General features: G+C 32.4%; 1 protein-coding gene across 1 annotated transcript; it reads right to left on the reverse strand.

The window, feature by feature from the left end:
- Positions 1–9,612: 9,612 nt before the first annotated feature.
- On the reverse strand, positions 9,613–14,423 carry LOC114409545 (enolase 1, chloroplastic-like). The gene is made up of 7 exons (XM_028373035.1): positions 13,685–14,423; positions 12,036–12,343; positions 11,522–11,676; positions 11,123–11,440; positions 10,742–10,888; positions 10,584–10,634; positions 9,613–10,117 (listed from the first exon to the last, which is right to left on the reverse strand). Exons 1-7 carry the CDS (start codon positions 14,107–14,109, stop codon positions 10,052–10,054), a joined length of 1,470 nt encoding a protein of 489 aa, XP_028228836.1. The 5' UTR covers positions 14,110–14,423; the 3' UTR covers positions 9,613–10,051.
- Positions 14,424–14,874: the final 451 nt, after the last annotated feature.

A 14,874-nucleotide genomic window follows, 5' to 3' on the forward strand; every position in this document is an offset into this window, starting at 1 on the left:
GTAGTTTATATGAATTTTTAGTTGATTTTAGTTTTTAACAGTAGCAGCAATAAGGTTACTTAAACTCCTTTATTTCTAGGTTGATTTGATGAGTTATTTTAAGTTTATATCTTGTTATAATTATTGTAGACCAAAAAAAATCGATTTATGCTCTCTCTAGTTCTTTATATGTTTGTATTGTCTAAACATTTTTATATGCTCTGTTATTTGATTTGATCATATGTTTATTTCATGTTATGTACAACACTCTTCAAAATTAATATTTGTTTTACATTATAAAAAAATATTATTGAGTCATAAGATGAATTAAGACTTTCAATTATTTTGATATGATGCAAATAAATATTAAATTTTAAAGTTTGTGTTTAATAGCATATAGACAAAAGTGATTGAGTGTGTTTGATGAATCAAATGATAAAATCTATTATCAATTTAATGTTATATTTTTTTATCTTATGTGCAGAGAATGTTTGTTTATATCTTATAGGATATGTGGAAGAACAAGAATAAAAAAAAGAGTCAAAGGATAAAGCTAGTCCTTCAAAAGATACGTCCAAAGCTATTTCATAATACAAGAGCTGATCTATCTTCTAACGCGAGATTTGGAGTGTCTTGAGGAAGATAAGTAAAGTGTTTTATCAATATGGTTTGACAAATTGATGACATGCATTTAACACTGCAACTAATGCTCAAATAGACATCTTCATCAACAAACACACAATAGAAAGAGAAGGTTGTTTAGACTTTGGAAACAACAATTACATCACCATCAAGACTATAAATATTAGAAGTTTTGAAGAACTAAAGTTATGAACTATGAACTATTAATTCTCTTAAGCATTTCAACTTTTATAAAAATATTTTTTGTATTCTCAAAAGCTCACAAAACATCTTATAAATCTTGAGAGAAAAAACTATGAGCTTTAATTGTATATTCATCTATAAGACATTAACTTAGTCAATGTATACCTGAACTTAAACAAATCTTATTATTTGTCAAGAGGGGAAAGTAGCTTGATGATAAATAATACTTGGGGTTCAGTTTGGAGTTGCTAGTGTAAAAATTACTTCATTAAGTTAGACGTAGCTTGTAAAAAAAACTTGTATCCTTGTGAAAGTTAGTAAAACTTGATATATGGATTGTAAAGAATTAAACGTAGTCTCGATGGTTAAAAAAAGCTAGTATAAATTTCTATGATTTTCTTTCTTTTATTTGTCTATATCTAACCCTTGAATTGTTAAGTTTTCTTTTTTTGTTAAATACTTTATATAAGTTTGTTAAAAACAAAAGTGTAAAAACTATCACGTGTTGTTTCATCTTAAGTTTTTTTTTATAAAAAAAAAAAAACTATTTCTATAGATGATAGAGTGGTTTGTGAAAAAGGCTTGCACAAATTTTATAAGTCCCAATATTTAACCTCTTTTTGTGATTTTTATCTTTTTATAATTTCTTTAAGATTAGAGGTTGGGCACAAAACAATTTCAAAATAACTCAATTCATCTCCTCTTCAATTATTGAAGTCACTTGGTTCAAAAAAATGATGTGTAAGAAAATAAAAAAGAATGTTTTGAAGTACATGAACTAAAAGCTAGGTAAAGCTTTGCCATCTGTAGAGACCAAACAAATAATTAAACCACCATCATTTATATCTTATTTAATCTTATAATTATTACTTTATTATTATGATCTACATATTAGATGCTTAGAATAATATTTAGCTCTAAAAGATTTTTATAAAATATCTTAATTGTTTATATATGTTGATTGAACATGATAATTATCCTTATTTTAGATATATTATTTTCTTTTATTTTAATTTGATTCTCTGATTTTTATATTAAATAATAAATTTATTTATTTTTACATATAATAGTAAAAAAAATTAATAAGAGTACATACTTATTAAATGATTTAAAACTAGAGTTAAATTAAAGTAAAGAAAGGATCATTACAATAAAAACTTTAAATGAAACCAAAGAAACAAAGATTCAAGATTGAATTTATCAATATTAATTAATAACATTTATTTTTTATTATCTTTAAATGAAACATATTTTAATAAAAAAAAATAATTAATAAAATAGACAATTAACATGAATTTTATAAAAATAAATGGTACTCCCTTCCATCCCAAAATAATTATCCTTTTAAGATTTTTTTTACACAGACCAAGAAAAATTAATAAAAAGAGTAAGAGTAACAATTTTACTAAATTGACCTTATTACTAATAATTGTTTTGTGGAAAGTGATGCAACACAATAATAATTATTAGGAGTATAAAGGGAAAAGATTAATTAATACTATATTGAAAATTTAAAATAATGATTATTTGATGACAAATTTTTTTTCTTACACGATAATTATTTTGGAACAAGAGTTAGTAATCAAATTTTTGAAATAAATATTAGATACATTAGCACACGATAGGGGTGTTTATGGGTTTGGGTCTACCCATGACCCAATCCAATACAATTATATGGAATTGAGTTTTTTAAGTATTTAGGTCGAATTCAATCGGATCCAATTAAGACCTGATCATAAATTTAGTGGGTAATGAGTTCTATTATTTTTTACTTGACCCAACTCATACCATCTAATTAAATTTATTATTATATATAAATTAATTATAAATAAAGAACACACTAATTTTTTAGCTAATATCGTTTATTAAATTAAACCAACCATGATTTATTTTTATTTTTTAACTTATTATTTTTATCTCTGTCTTAATTTTGTTTATGTTTTCTTATGCTAATACAATACTTTATTTCTACTAAAATAAAATATCGTATGAGCACTGAAATCATTAATTTTATTATCCAAATATTTTCACAATTTAGTCTCTTTTAAGTGAATTTAGTCATCAAAGTTTAGCCAAAAACAAATTATTATTCTAAAAAATCTTATTTTTTTACAAAGTAAAAAATACTTTTTTTAATATTCAAATCCGATTAAACAACCCAACCCAACCCATTTATGACTAGATTGGTTTGGGTCTTCAAAATTTTTTTTGCACAAACTTGACCTAACCCAATCCAAAGGTCGGTCTTCAGATTTTATGAGCCTCGGAGAAATATTAAATAAGATCCTCTTATAATTAAGTATTGTTTTTTTTTATTATTTTTTTGTTACAATCTTATAATTAAGTACTTAAAAATAGACAGGTAATTTTTATAACATATATATATATTATTGCATTATACAAATATAATATAATTTAACAAATCTGAAAAAGATATATCATATGTTTTTATTTAATTTACTCTTATCATTCAATTTATATCTCTAGAAAAAAATTACATCCACATAAATATTTATATATAAGGTAGACATGACAAACGGATATATATTATATTTTTTTAAAACTCATTCATACCTCTCTTAGATTTTATCAAGTTTGGATAAACTTGCATGAAACTCATTTCATTTTTTATAATTTTAATTCATTTTTATATTTTTAAAATATTAATTTATGTTTTAGTTTAATTTATTTTTTTTATTTGGTCCCTCAAAGAAAATATTCTAGTTCTACCATTATTGTCTTTCATTAAAAGAATATTTTTTTCATATTAAAGCTTACATATATTTTAAAAATACTAATTTTAGTTTTATTTCCATTATAATCATAATTTGTATTTGTATTCCTTTTCTTGTTTAAAAATAAATATTTTAAGTATATTTTATCAAAGATCCATTATATCTTGATATACCACAGATAATTAAAAATTCATTTAAAATGATACATAAAAATAACTAAAAAATGATATTTTTAATTACATATCATATTTTAATATAAATAAAAAATAATACATAAAATAAAATGATAAGTTCAATTATTTATAAAAACAATATGAAATATTACAAAATTAGAAAATGAACCCCTTTTTGTCATTGCACTTCCAGATGAGCCTCAGGATTAATCCACAACCCATAAATTTTTTTATGGAATTGAATAACGGGTCTAATTAAACCCGACCAACCAGTGAACATCACTGTTAACACGGACGGAAGTAGTAGTTTGTTATCGGATTACAGCGTGAAATTTACTTGTAGACACTATTTATTGTTTTTAATTTTTATACAAAAAAGTTAAATTTTCAAGGGCAAAGAAAGAAAAACTGTGGGCAGAGAGAAACAGGGGAAATATCGCATTTTGGTTGAAGTAAAATGGTTTTGTTTTGAATATGAATTGTCATGGGTCGTGGATTGGCAGTTTGGCACTAACCAATCCCTAGTAAAAAAAAAAAAGTAGTCAAAATTACGACAATTATTAAGTGATAAGCTGAGGGTAGTTATAGAGAACAAGGACATGTTTTCTTCTGTTGGTTTTGTTGGTTTTGAGGAGGAAATTATAAAAACAGAGGAGAGAAGAGAGACAATATGTATGCCGAGAAAATAAAATTATTCTATTCTAATTCAAATTGTTCTCAACAGCGATATAATAAATAGTTAAAGATAAACTAATTAGATAACAAGATATTAGCAAAACAGAATATTAAAACTAACTTGCTCCTTAAAGATAAGAGGAACCACTTATTGACTAGGCTAGTCCATTAAAACTGACTTACTCCTAAAATATAGGAAATCAACTTATTTACTAAATCCTATTTTAAAAACTGAAAAATAAAATATTATGCAGTTACAAAAGTATATCTCCAACACTCCTCGTTGCTTTTGGAACTGCAAACTCCAATTCTTTGAGTTCAAGTTTGTTGATAGGTAGTGACTTTGTAAACATGTCAGCCAGTTGATCTTTAGACTTACAATAAATTAAGTTCACTTTACCACTTTGTTGCATCTTTATCAAATAATAGAACTTGATGTTGAAATGTTTAGTCTTCCCATGACACACGGGATTACTTGCAATAGCAATGACAACTTGATTGTCAACAAAAATTCCAGTTTTGGTCTTTTGAGCAAATAGAATGTTTGGCCTTGTTGTAGTGAGATACATTAGACATCCAATCAAGCTCCCATAATATCCTTCATCAATGTTATCAACACCTTCTTCTTTTTTGAACTTCTCCTTTTGATTCATTAGTGTGCTAGCAGATTTGCATTCCTCCATTTGAAACTTCTTCAAATTTTCTTTTGCATATTTCCTTTTTTCATGTTTAGCATTCTTTCAAGATGACAATGATCAAGTCTCTTGTGCCAGAGTTCCGTGGGTGTGACTTGAGTGAAATAGGTTGTATGCTCCTCCTCTTCTGGATCAAATGAAAAGCTTTTACCTTTCATTTTAACCTTTAGAACTTCCTGGCCAACAATGTCATAGATAAAACAATGTTGATGTTCAAAGGACACTTTAAATCCCTTTTTAATCAACTGACCTACACTTAGCAAGTTTTGGTCAATGTTAGGTACATAAAGAACATCTAATATTAATATGATACCTGAACACGTTGAAATTGCAACAGTTCCTTTTCCTTTTACTGGAATATAGCCACCATTCCCAATTCTGACCTTTGAGACATTAGTTGACTTCAAATCCTTGAATAAAGTCTTATCATATGTCATGTGGTTCGTACAACCACTATCAATCAACCAACTTTCACTTGATTCACTACTCAAGAAGCATGTGGCCACAAACAGTTGGTCCTCTTCTTCTTGATTAGCAATCTGAGCTCCCTCATCATGGTGATTTTTGTTGGCGCAGATCACCGCTTCATGCCCTATCTGGTTGCACTTGTTACATTTTGCATCTGGTCTCCTCCAACATCTGAAAGGTGCATGACCTTTTTTGCCACAATGCTAACAAGGTGGATAATTTTTCTTTTTATCCTTACCTTGGTTGTTTGCACTGTTTTCGCTGCTTGCTGGTTGATTCTTCTTGAAAAAATATTTTTTTCTTTCATCAACTTCATGATGTTTGGCGGGCAAAGCACCTTCGACAACACGATCTTGCCTCATCAACCTTCGCTGCTCTTGAGCTTGCAGGGCATGTAGCACTTCTGCCAATGTGATTTTCGACAAATCATTTGTGTTCTCCAATGAAGCTATAGATGCTTCATACCTCTCCGGCACCGTTACCAAAATTTTCTCTACAATTCTCGAATCAGCAAAATCACTTCCCAACAACTTTATCTTGTTGGCAATACCCAACAATTTGTTTGAGTATTCTTTGATTGTATCTGACTCTTCCATCCTTTGAAGCTCAAATTCCCTCCTTAAATTCAGCACTTGCATGCTTCGTATTCTATCATCTCCAGCGTATTCCTCTTTCAGATAATCCCAAATTGCTTTGGGTGATTTAAGAGTCATGATTCTGATGAATATCATTTGTCAAACACCAGTGAACAAACATGACCTCGCCTTTGCCTTCTTCATCTTTCTTTCCTTGTGATTTTTAATTTGGGCCATGGTGGGATTTTCAGGCAGCGAATATATTTCATAATCCTCTTCCACAGCATCCCACAAATCCAAAGATTCCATGTAGGATTGCATTTTCACTTCCCAAAGATCATAATTCTCTCCATCAAAGATTGGAAGAGTTATGTGGGAAAAACTTGCTTCACCTTCCATGGTACAGGTCCCGTAAGAATAAGGCTCTGATACCAATTGTTGGTTTTGAGGAGGAAATTATAAAAAACAGAGGAGAGAAGAGAGACAATACGTATGCAGAGGAAATAGAATTATTCTATTCTAATTCAAATTGTTCTCAGCAGCGATACAATAAATAACCAAAGATAAACTAATTAGATAACAAGATATTAGCAAAACAGAATATTAAAACTAACTTGCTCCTTAAAGATAAGAGGAACCACTAATTGACTAGGCTAATCCATTAAAACTGACTTACTCCTAAAATATAGGAAATCAACTTATTTACTAAATCCTATTTTAAAAACTGAAAAATAAAATATTATGCAGTTACAAAAGTATATCTCCAACATCTTCACTTCGCAGGTACTTTAGTATGAGGCACCAAAGCTCCAAGGTTCAGGCTTTGTATGAACATTGCAAAACCATCTTATCTCCCTCTGGATCACCCCCTCCTTCGTCCCAAGCTTTGCAGAAGCTTTCTTCGATTCTGCATATGTCTCTTTTGTTGTTCTCAACATTCAACTTTGCAGCTTTTTCTCCTTTTAAGCAAAAAAAAAAACATAAAAAAATGTATTCTTTTGTTTTTTAGATTGGTGAATGTTCAGTTGGTCCAATTGGGGTTTGGGGGGTGTTTTAAGTTGCTAGTGTTGGGAACATTGTTGGGGCGGGGCGAGTTTGGTCTTTTACGATTAAATTGAAGCGTTATGTTAAGACAATGTTATGCTTGGTATTCGAGGTCCAAGTATCCTCCAACAAAAAAAAAAGAAGAGAAAGAAATATTGTGTATTATTCATTGCCTTTCAACGAAAGGGTACAAGCATTTATATGGCTGCTTACTTGATCCTAACGGCCTAACAACTCTTAATGGCCTAACAGAATACGATTCTTGCAACTAGATTCGAGAACATTCTAGAAGATACAGCTTACTATGCAACTGCAACTGGCGTAATCGTAACCTACATGGCTTCACTACGTTTGAACATAATCATCCAAGTAAGTGGGTATGGCCGTTCTTCTCTTGGGTCTTGCTACTGGCACACCCTCGCTGCTATTTGTCTCCTGCTGCTTTCTTGCTAAGGACACACCCTCAGTGTTCTGCGTAACACTCCCCTGCCCATTAGACAACACCTTGTCCTCAAGGTGATGAAGGGATTTGAACTCTGACCATTCCTCCCATGATGTATCTTCTGGTGTCAGTCCTGCCCACTGCACCAATACCATACGTTTTGGGCCTGTCTCTGAAGGAATGATTTTGGATGCTAAGATGGCTAGAGGCGTGATAACAGGGTGGTTATCGATAGCCCCTGGTGGAAGTTCTGCGACAACACTTGAGTTTGTCGATGCCACATAGGGCTTAAGGAGAGATACATGAAAAATGGGTTGGATACGCGAATGATCAGATAAAAGCAATTTATACGCCACCTTGCCCATACGTGCTATGATTTGGAAGGGACCATAATACCGTTTTGCCAATTTAGAATATGCTGAACCCGTTACCGATGTTTGCCGATGTGGCCTGAGCTTCACCAAAACCCAATTACCCACTTCGAACTCTTGATCTCGACGGTGTTTATCTGTTGTCGCCTTCATTCGTCCTTGAGCCTTACGCAACTTACGACGGAGTAACTCAAACACTGCTTCTCACTGATTGAGGATATCATCGACGGCGTCTAGCTCTGCAGCAGTTGCAAATGCACCTATATGTGACGGGGAAGAGGAGGAATATGCATGGCTCACAGAGTTAGAATCACCTAGTGATCTTTATATGCGCCAGGGGGTATATGCTGGTCCAGCTATTCAGCTTTAGCTCTGCTTGCTTGGATTTAAAAGCAATTGCTTGTTTCCTGCTGTGAAGGGTGGATGATATTAATGCCTGAAAATATACTTATCCCATTTTGCTCCTGGAAGCTAGTGACAAGAGGATCTAAAATGCTGATGGATGGAATGTTCTGGTTTATTTTGCCTCCTTGTGCTGGATGCATATTTTGAGCAAAGATTTTCGTACATAAATCTGCATTTTCTCATTACCTTGGAACAACAAATCTTTGCTATAGTTACCAGTGGCTATTGTGTTTCATACCATGTTCCCTCATTGTTACAAGTTATAGATGTTCTGTCCCTGCACATTAATATAAGCATAATTGTTTTGTAATAATTATCATAAATATGGTATGTACAAAACGGATTCCTGTGTAGCCGTAATCAAGTATGGTAATACTTTTAGTATGATGGAAAAAGATGTCCTGGCATCAGTCTGTCTTTATTATTTGCTGTGCTGCGTGGGTTGCAAATGGCATTCGATTTGCCAATTTCCTGATACAAGTCTGAAATTATGAGCCAAGGTTCATTTTGACTTTCTTTTGAGATAGTCTAGGTTCAGGAGACGTGATTTTAGCAAGTCTTCGTAAACGTAAAGCATTTTCCTTTCTCTGTTTTTTAAGGTAAATTTAAGCATTTCCCTTTTCTTTTGGTTCAGGGTACGTGGTGGTCCTAGTTGTCTTAAACTCTTAATTAGGTTTTGGTGTCAATAAATATTTTTTCTTTTTTAAAAATTCTCATCCTTTATATAGACCTTATTCAATTAGGTCAAATAATAAAAAGGTCAATACTTTAATAAGTGGATAAGGATTTCCTTTATATGTTTTGACGAATAAAAGTATACAAACTAATAAAAAAAAATAGGTTAAATTATTTTATTTTCTTCTAAGTTATTTTTTTAGATTCAATTAGGTTTTAAATATTTTAAAATGTTCCAATTAGGTCTTATTTTAAAATAAAATCAAATTGAACTCATTTTAAAAAATAAAAAACCTAATTGAACTTTTTAAAAATAAAGAACCTAATTGAATCTTTGTTAAAAAGAAAACCTAATTGAATCTTAAAAATAATAAAAAAAAGATCAAACCTAAAAGATAAATTAGAAAACAAAAAAGTAATTTAACCAAAACGATATAAAGAATAAAACCAAAATATAAAAAATTTAAGATATTTATAAGAACCGAAGCCAAAAAAAAAACTATTGCAGAGTCTAGAATTAAAGTTAACGATTTCCTTTTTAGGCGCAGGGTGAGGCAAAAGAAATTGCAATCCTATATCACTAATGCTTGGTAGTAACAAACGGGAATTGTTCATAAGTTATGTAGAGAAATACCATTACAAACACTGAACTACCAAACAACAACGTCTAAACCTCTCCCTTCTTCAAAGGATGACACACTATAAAATCTTATTGTCGTAAGCAGGGGGCCTAATTCACAAGCAGGGTTCTTTCAAAAAAAGAAAAAAAGTTACACCGACGGAACCATGTTACTGCACCAAGTTATCATCCAATTACATGGTAATTTCAGTTCAAAACATATCTTAAGGCTAATCAAGTAGATCTGAAAACCCCAGAAGGCTAGCAACTATATCAAAACTCAGGATTTTCCTTGGTAAATCAATGATGACAATGATTCTGATGCAGAATCTTTTCCAGAATAAGATTTTTTGGATCAATTGAGTTCACTCTAAGGTGATCTGAAAGTTTCACCGGCATATCGCACACTTCCAAGTTCCTCTTCAATCCGAAGAAGCTGAAAAGAAATTGAATACATGTGTGTTAGATCACTTGATTATCATGCTAACCATTCACATAATTTTAGCAATTGACTGCTAAAGAAGCATTCTAAAAATTACTTTTCAAGAACAATGATATTTTTATCTATTAAAAACAATATAAATAAAGTTTTGAAACTGAGACATACTAAATAGAAACATTGACTATGAATCAATAACTCTTAACTCTACATGATTATACTCAGGTTTGTGTTTCACTTTTATCAATCTTTTACCATGCCGAGTCCATTTCAAGCCCAAATAATGCAGATAAGTGTACCAAAAGGAAAAATGAAGACGAGTTAAAATAGGTCAGACACAAAGATTATATGGAAACATTTGATTAATGAACACACTTTGCAACAGTCTATTCATAATGATTTCTATGGTGTCATAGGGTGACCTAAAATCCTTGAATCAAAGAGGAACACAAGTTCCAATTACCTGATTATACTTTGCCAATCGCTCACTTCGGCAAGGAGCACCAGTCTTTATCTGGAGGACAGAATTTGGATCATCAATATGAAAGTGATAACACCACAGTATAATGTACGGTAGCTAAAAAGATTAAATTCACCAAAAAAAAATTAAGGATATAGAACCTGTCCACTGGCCAAGCCAACAGAGAGATCCGCGATGAAGTTATCCTCAGTCTCGCCACTCCGATGACTAACCATGACACCCCAACCTGCAGCCTTTGAGTCAAGTGCAGCCTGAATAGATTCGGTCACTGTACCAATCTGGTTAACCTGCAGTCAATGGACAACACAAAACAAACGAAGAATTAATTGCAGCTGTAAATTCAGCCAACAACTATCTTAAAGCAAGCTGTAAATTCAGCTGGTGTTTGATTAGTTTCGATAAAATGCAAATAAAAACAACTATCTTAAAGCAAGCTGCAGGAGGAAATGCTGGGGAAACTAAACAAAAATATAATGAAATAATTCTAATAATTGAAAGAAATTTTGTTTAAGGATACTAACCTTTAGAAGCAAACCATTGCAAGCCTTCTTTTTGATGGCCTCAGCTATTCTCTTAGGATTTGTAACTAACAAATCATCTCCTACAAGTTGAATATCAACTGAAGCGAGCAATGAAGCCCATGAACCCCAATCATCTTGATCAAACGGATCCTCAATTGACACAATGGGAAATTCTTTAACAAAATCTTTATATAGTTGACCAAGACTCTGAGCAGAGTGAACATGAGCTCCATCATTTGGCTGTTTCTTGAAGTTCAAATCATACTTCCCATCCTTAGTGTAAAACTCTGAAGCTGCAACATCCATACCTATTTTAATCTGCACCATTGTTTTTTATTTCCAGATCAGCACAAGTGAATATTCAAATTATGCAACAGAAATAATCAAAGCTTCACCCACCTTGCCAGTATAACCAGCCTTGTCAATGGCATCCATGAGTAAAACAAGCCCCTCCCTGTTATCTTGAACATTGGGAGCAAATCCTCCTTCATCTCCAACATTACATGCATCTTGTCCATATTTTGCCTTGATTATTCCCTTTAATACATGATAAACTGTTCTACCAGAAATAACCAAGTTAACTGATTGTCACCATATGTAGATCGCTGGTGAGATTGAAAAAATCATGGAATTTATGCTATAGATAATATGCAGTAAGGAAAATTGGAATTAAGATTAGCTATCAAATCATATGTAATACCTATCTAAGAACCTAATATTAGCACAGAAGTTAATATCTGAACTCATCAATTCACACTCACCAAACAATTGAGTTATTGACGAAAAATGCAGACATCACGTTGAATGCCAAAATGAGAAAAATGCACACAAAAGATGCATAATTACAGTCACAAGTCACAACCATACTTCCTCAGTGTGGTTACAGTCAGTCACAAAGTAATAGGTTTCTAACCTTCACTGCCCATGCGGAGAGCCTCAGCAAATGAAGTTGCTCCAACTGGTAGTATCATAAACTCTTGCATAGCCAGATTATTCCCAGCGTGACTGCCCCCATTTATAACATTGAAAGCTGGAACTGGCATAACAAGTTCTTTTGTTCCTGAAATCTCCTGGATGTGCCTGTACAAGGGCACTCCCTTTGCCCCTGCACCAGCTCTACATACACTCAGCGAAACTCCCAATATTGCATTAGCCCCTAGTTTTGATTTGTTAGGAGTTCCATCAATTTCCAGCATAATAGCATCAACATCAGCTTGATTCCTTGACAAACACAGAGCCATAAATATCAGCTGTACAACACAAAACTTCAAAAACAGAACCCAATATCTTTGGTAAGAAGAGTATATGTAAATATAAAATCAGTTTCTCTTAATTTTCTTCCTTTCATAAGCAATAACAAGTCAGAAGAAAAAAAGATGGAAATATTGTTCATTCAAAGCAAAAACAATATCAAGAGCCAAGCATAACCCTCAAAAAATGGTGTTTGACTCACAATGTATAGTAGGCTATATACACCTAGCTCAGAAAAACTTCAGCTAACTAACTCCATATCATAATATTTCACATAAATTTTATTCCAAAGCTGTTTCTACTTTCTACTGCATCAGTACACACTGCTGCAGCCTTACAACAGCTTCCCAACTTTAGTATTGGATTATTAATCATTAACAAAAACACAACTCCAGAGCTTTTGATATACTACATGTATAGTTGAGTGTGTGTTTGGATAAGTATTTGCCAAAAAAAATTGATCAAAATGTAATCTTATTGGAAATGGTAATATTCGACGCATTTGCAAAATTGATTTTGAAGTAAAGTAACTTATGTTCGATGTTTTTACCCTGAAAGAAAGTTTGATGCAAAACTTACTGTAATTTTTTCAACTTAATGTAAAAAAGCTATTTTTTACCACATTTAGTCAAACCCAAGTTTGTAAGCAAAATCAATTTTACTGAACAATAATAAGACGTATGTATCTTTACTAAAACCAATTCTGATACTACTTATGCGATGACAACAAAAGATACAGGCTGAACAGAAGCCTTCATCCCTTAATTCTTTCCCTAGTCGCATAACATTCCAACCACACCTGATTCAATCTTACAAACATTTTCTCAACATAAACGCAATATCAGCCTTCTCTCTTCTCTTCCAAACACTCCAGCGAAACCTTCTAAGGGCATGTTTGGGTGTAAGTTTTTCTAGAAGCACTTCTAAGAAAAGAAAATAAGAAGAAAAAAATAAAATGAGCTTCTCCATAAGCTAAAATTACTTCTCCATTAGCTAATTTGTAGAACTTTTCTCATATAACTTCTCTAAAAGAAAGATGAGAGGACATCTACAAATTAGTTAATGGAGAGCTAATTTTAGCTTATGAAAAAGTTTATTTCATTTTTTTCTTTTTATTTTCTTCTCCTATAAGTGCTTTTAGAGAAGCCTACCCAAACAGAGCCTAATTATTTGTACCAACCTACACTCTTTTTTCTCTTTACTTTTACGTTCAACAATAACGACAACAAGAAGTGTTCGCAGGGGAATAATGGTCAACGGCATTAATCAATTAACCAACAAACAGAGGAAGGAAGGAAGAAAGTCCGTTACCTAACGTCGACGCCAACGAGTATGGGAGCCAAGACCTCGTTGATGTTCCTAACGGCGTTAAGAACACCCTTCCCGCCGTAAACGCTCTTGTCCCCGTCCCTCAGCTCCAACGCCTCGTAAATCCCCGTCGACGCGCCGCTCGGCACCGCCGCTCGGAAAAGCCCGTCCGTCACCAGATCCACCTCCACCGTCGGGTTCCCGCGGCTGTCCACGATCTGCCGGGCCTTCACCGACTTCACCCTGCACTCCCTTGCCGCCGTAATAGTAGCCACAGGAGCCTCCGTGGCGGCGGCGCGCACGGCGATGGAGCGCCGCGAGTTCCTCACAGGGATGCTCTGTGTGGTCCGCAAAGGGCGAGGGGTGACGAAAGAGGAGGAGGAAGATGGTGGTTTAGTGGCTGGTCGATGAATCAAATTCAAAGCCATTGTTTTGTGCAGTGTTTTTTTTTCTTTCTTTCACTGTTTTGAGTTTCGTTTGTTAGAAAAGAATGAATGAGGTTTTCGAAGTGAGGGTGTAATGGGTTTTATTTATGTGAAGGTTGTGTTGGGTAAAGTTGGTGGGAAGTGGAAAACTCCGCTGAGGGGCGTTGAAACTTAATACTTAAGAGGAAGAGAAGCCTTAAAAACAACGCCTTTTGGTGGTTGTTGGGGACACCATCACTCTCCAAGTGAAGAGGGTGGTGGCGTGGTAGGTGGTACCCTGTGCATGCTTTCACTTTTTTTCTATACTTTGTACTTGCCAAAATTATAACTTCTGGTCAACTGTCTCAAATAAGTACTAATACAGTACTATGTTTAATTTATTAAAAAAACAGATTTTTCAAAAAAAATTAATAATCAATAAAATTAATTAATATTTCATACTAATAAAAAGATATATTATTTTAAGATAAATATTAATAAGTACTCTTACGTAAAAACACTAGTTAAGAAAGTAAAGAAAAAAGATAATTTTTAATGAAATATGCAAAATTATGTTATTTATAATTTTTTATGTTTTCATATAATCTCCATAATAAATAATTTTTATTTTAGTTCTTTAATCAATATTCTAAAGATATTGATTAATTTTTTTAATTAATGCAATGTTATTACAGGTTAATTCACTTGACACCATCTTAGGTGACAAAATATGTTCTCTCTAAAAAATGTGACAATATGTTATTGGTTTTATAAAAAATTGTTGCTGGT

The sequence above is a fragment of the Glycine soja genome, chromosome 4, assembly GCF_004193775.1.
Source record: "Glycine soja cultivar W05 chromosome 4, ASM419377v2, whole genome shotgun sequence".
Classification (NCBI taxonomy): Eukaryota; Viridiplantae; Streptophyta; class Magnoliopsida; order Fabales; family Fabaceae; genus Glycine; species Glycine soja.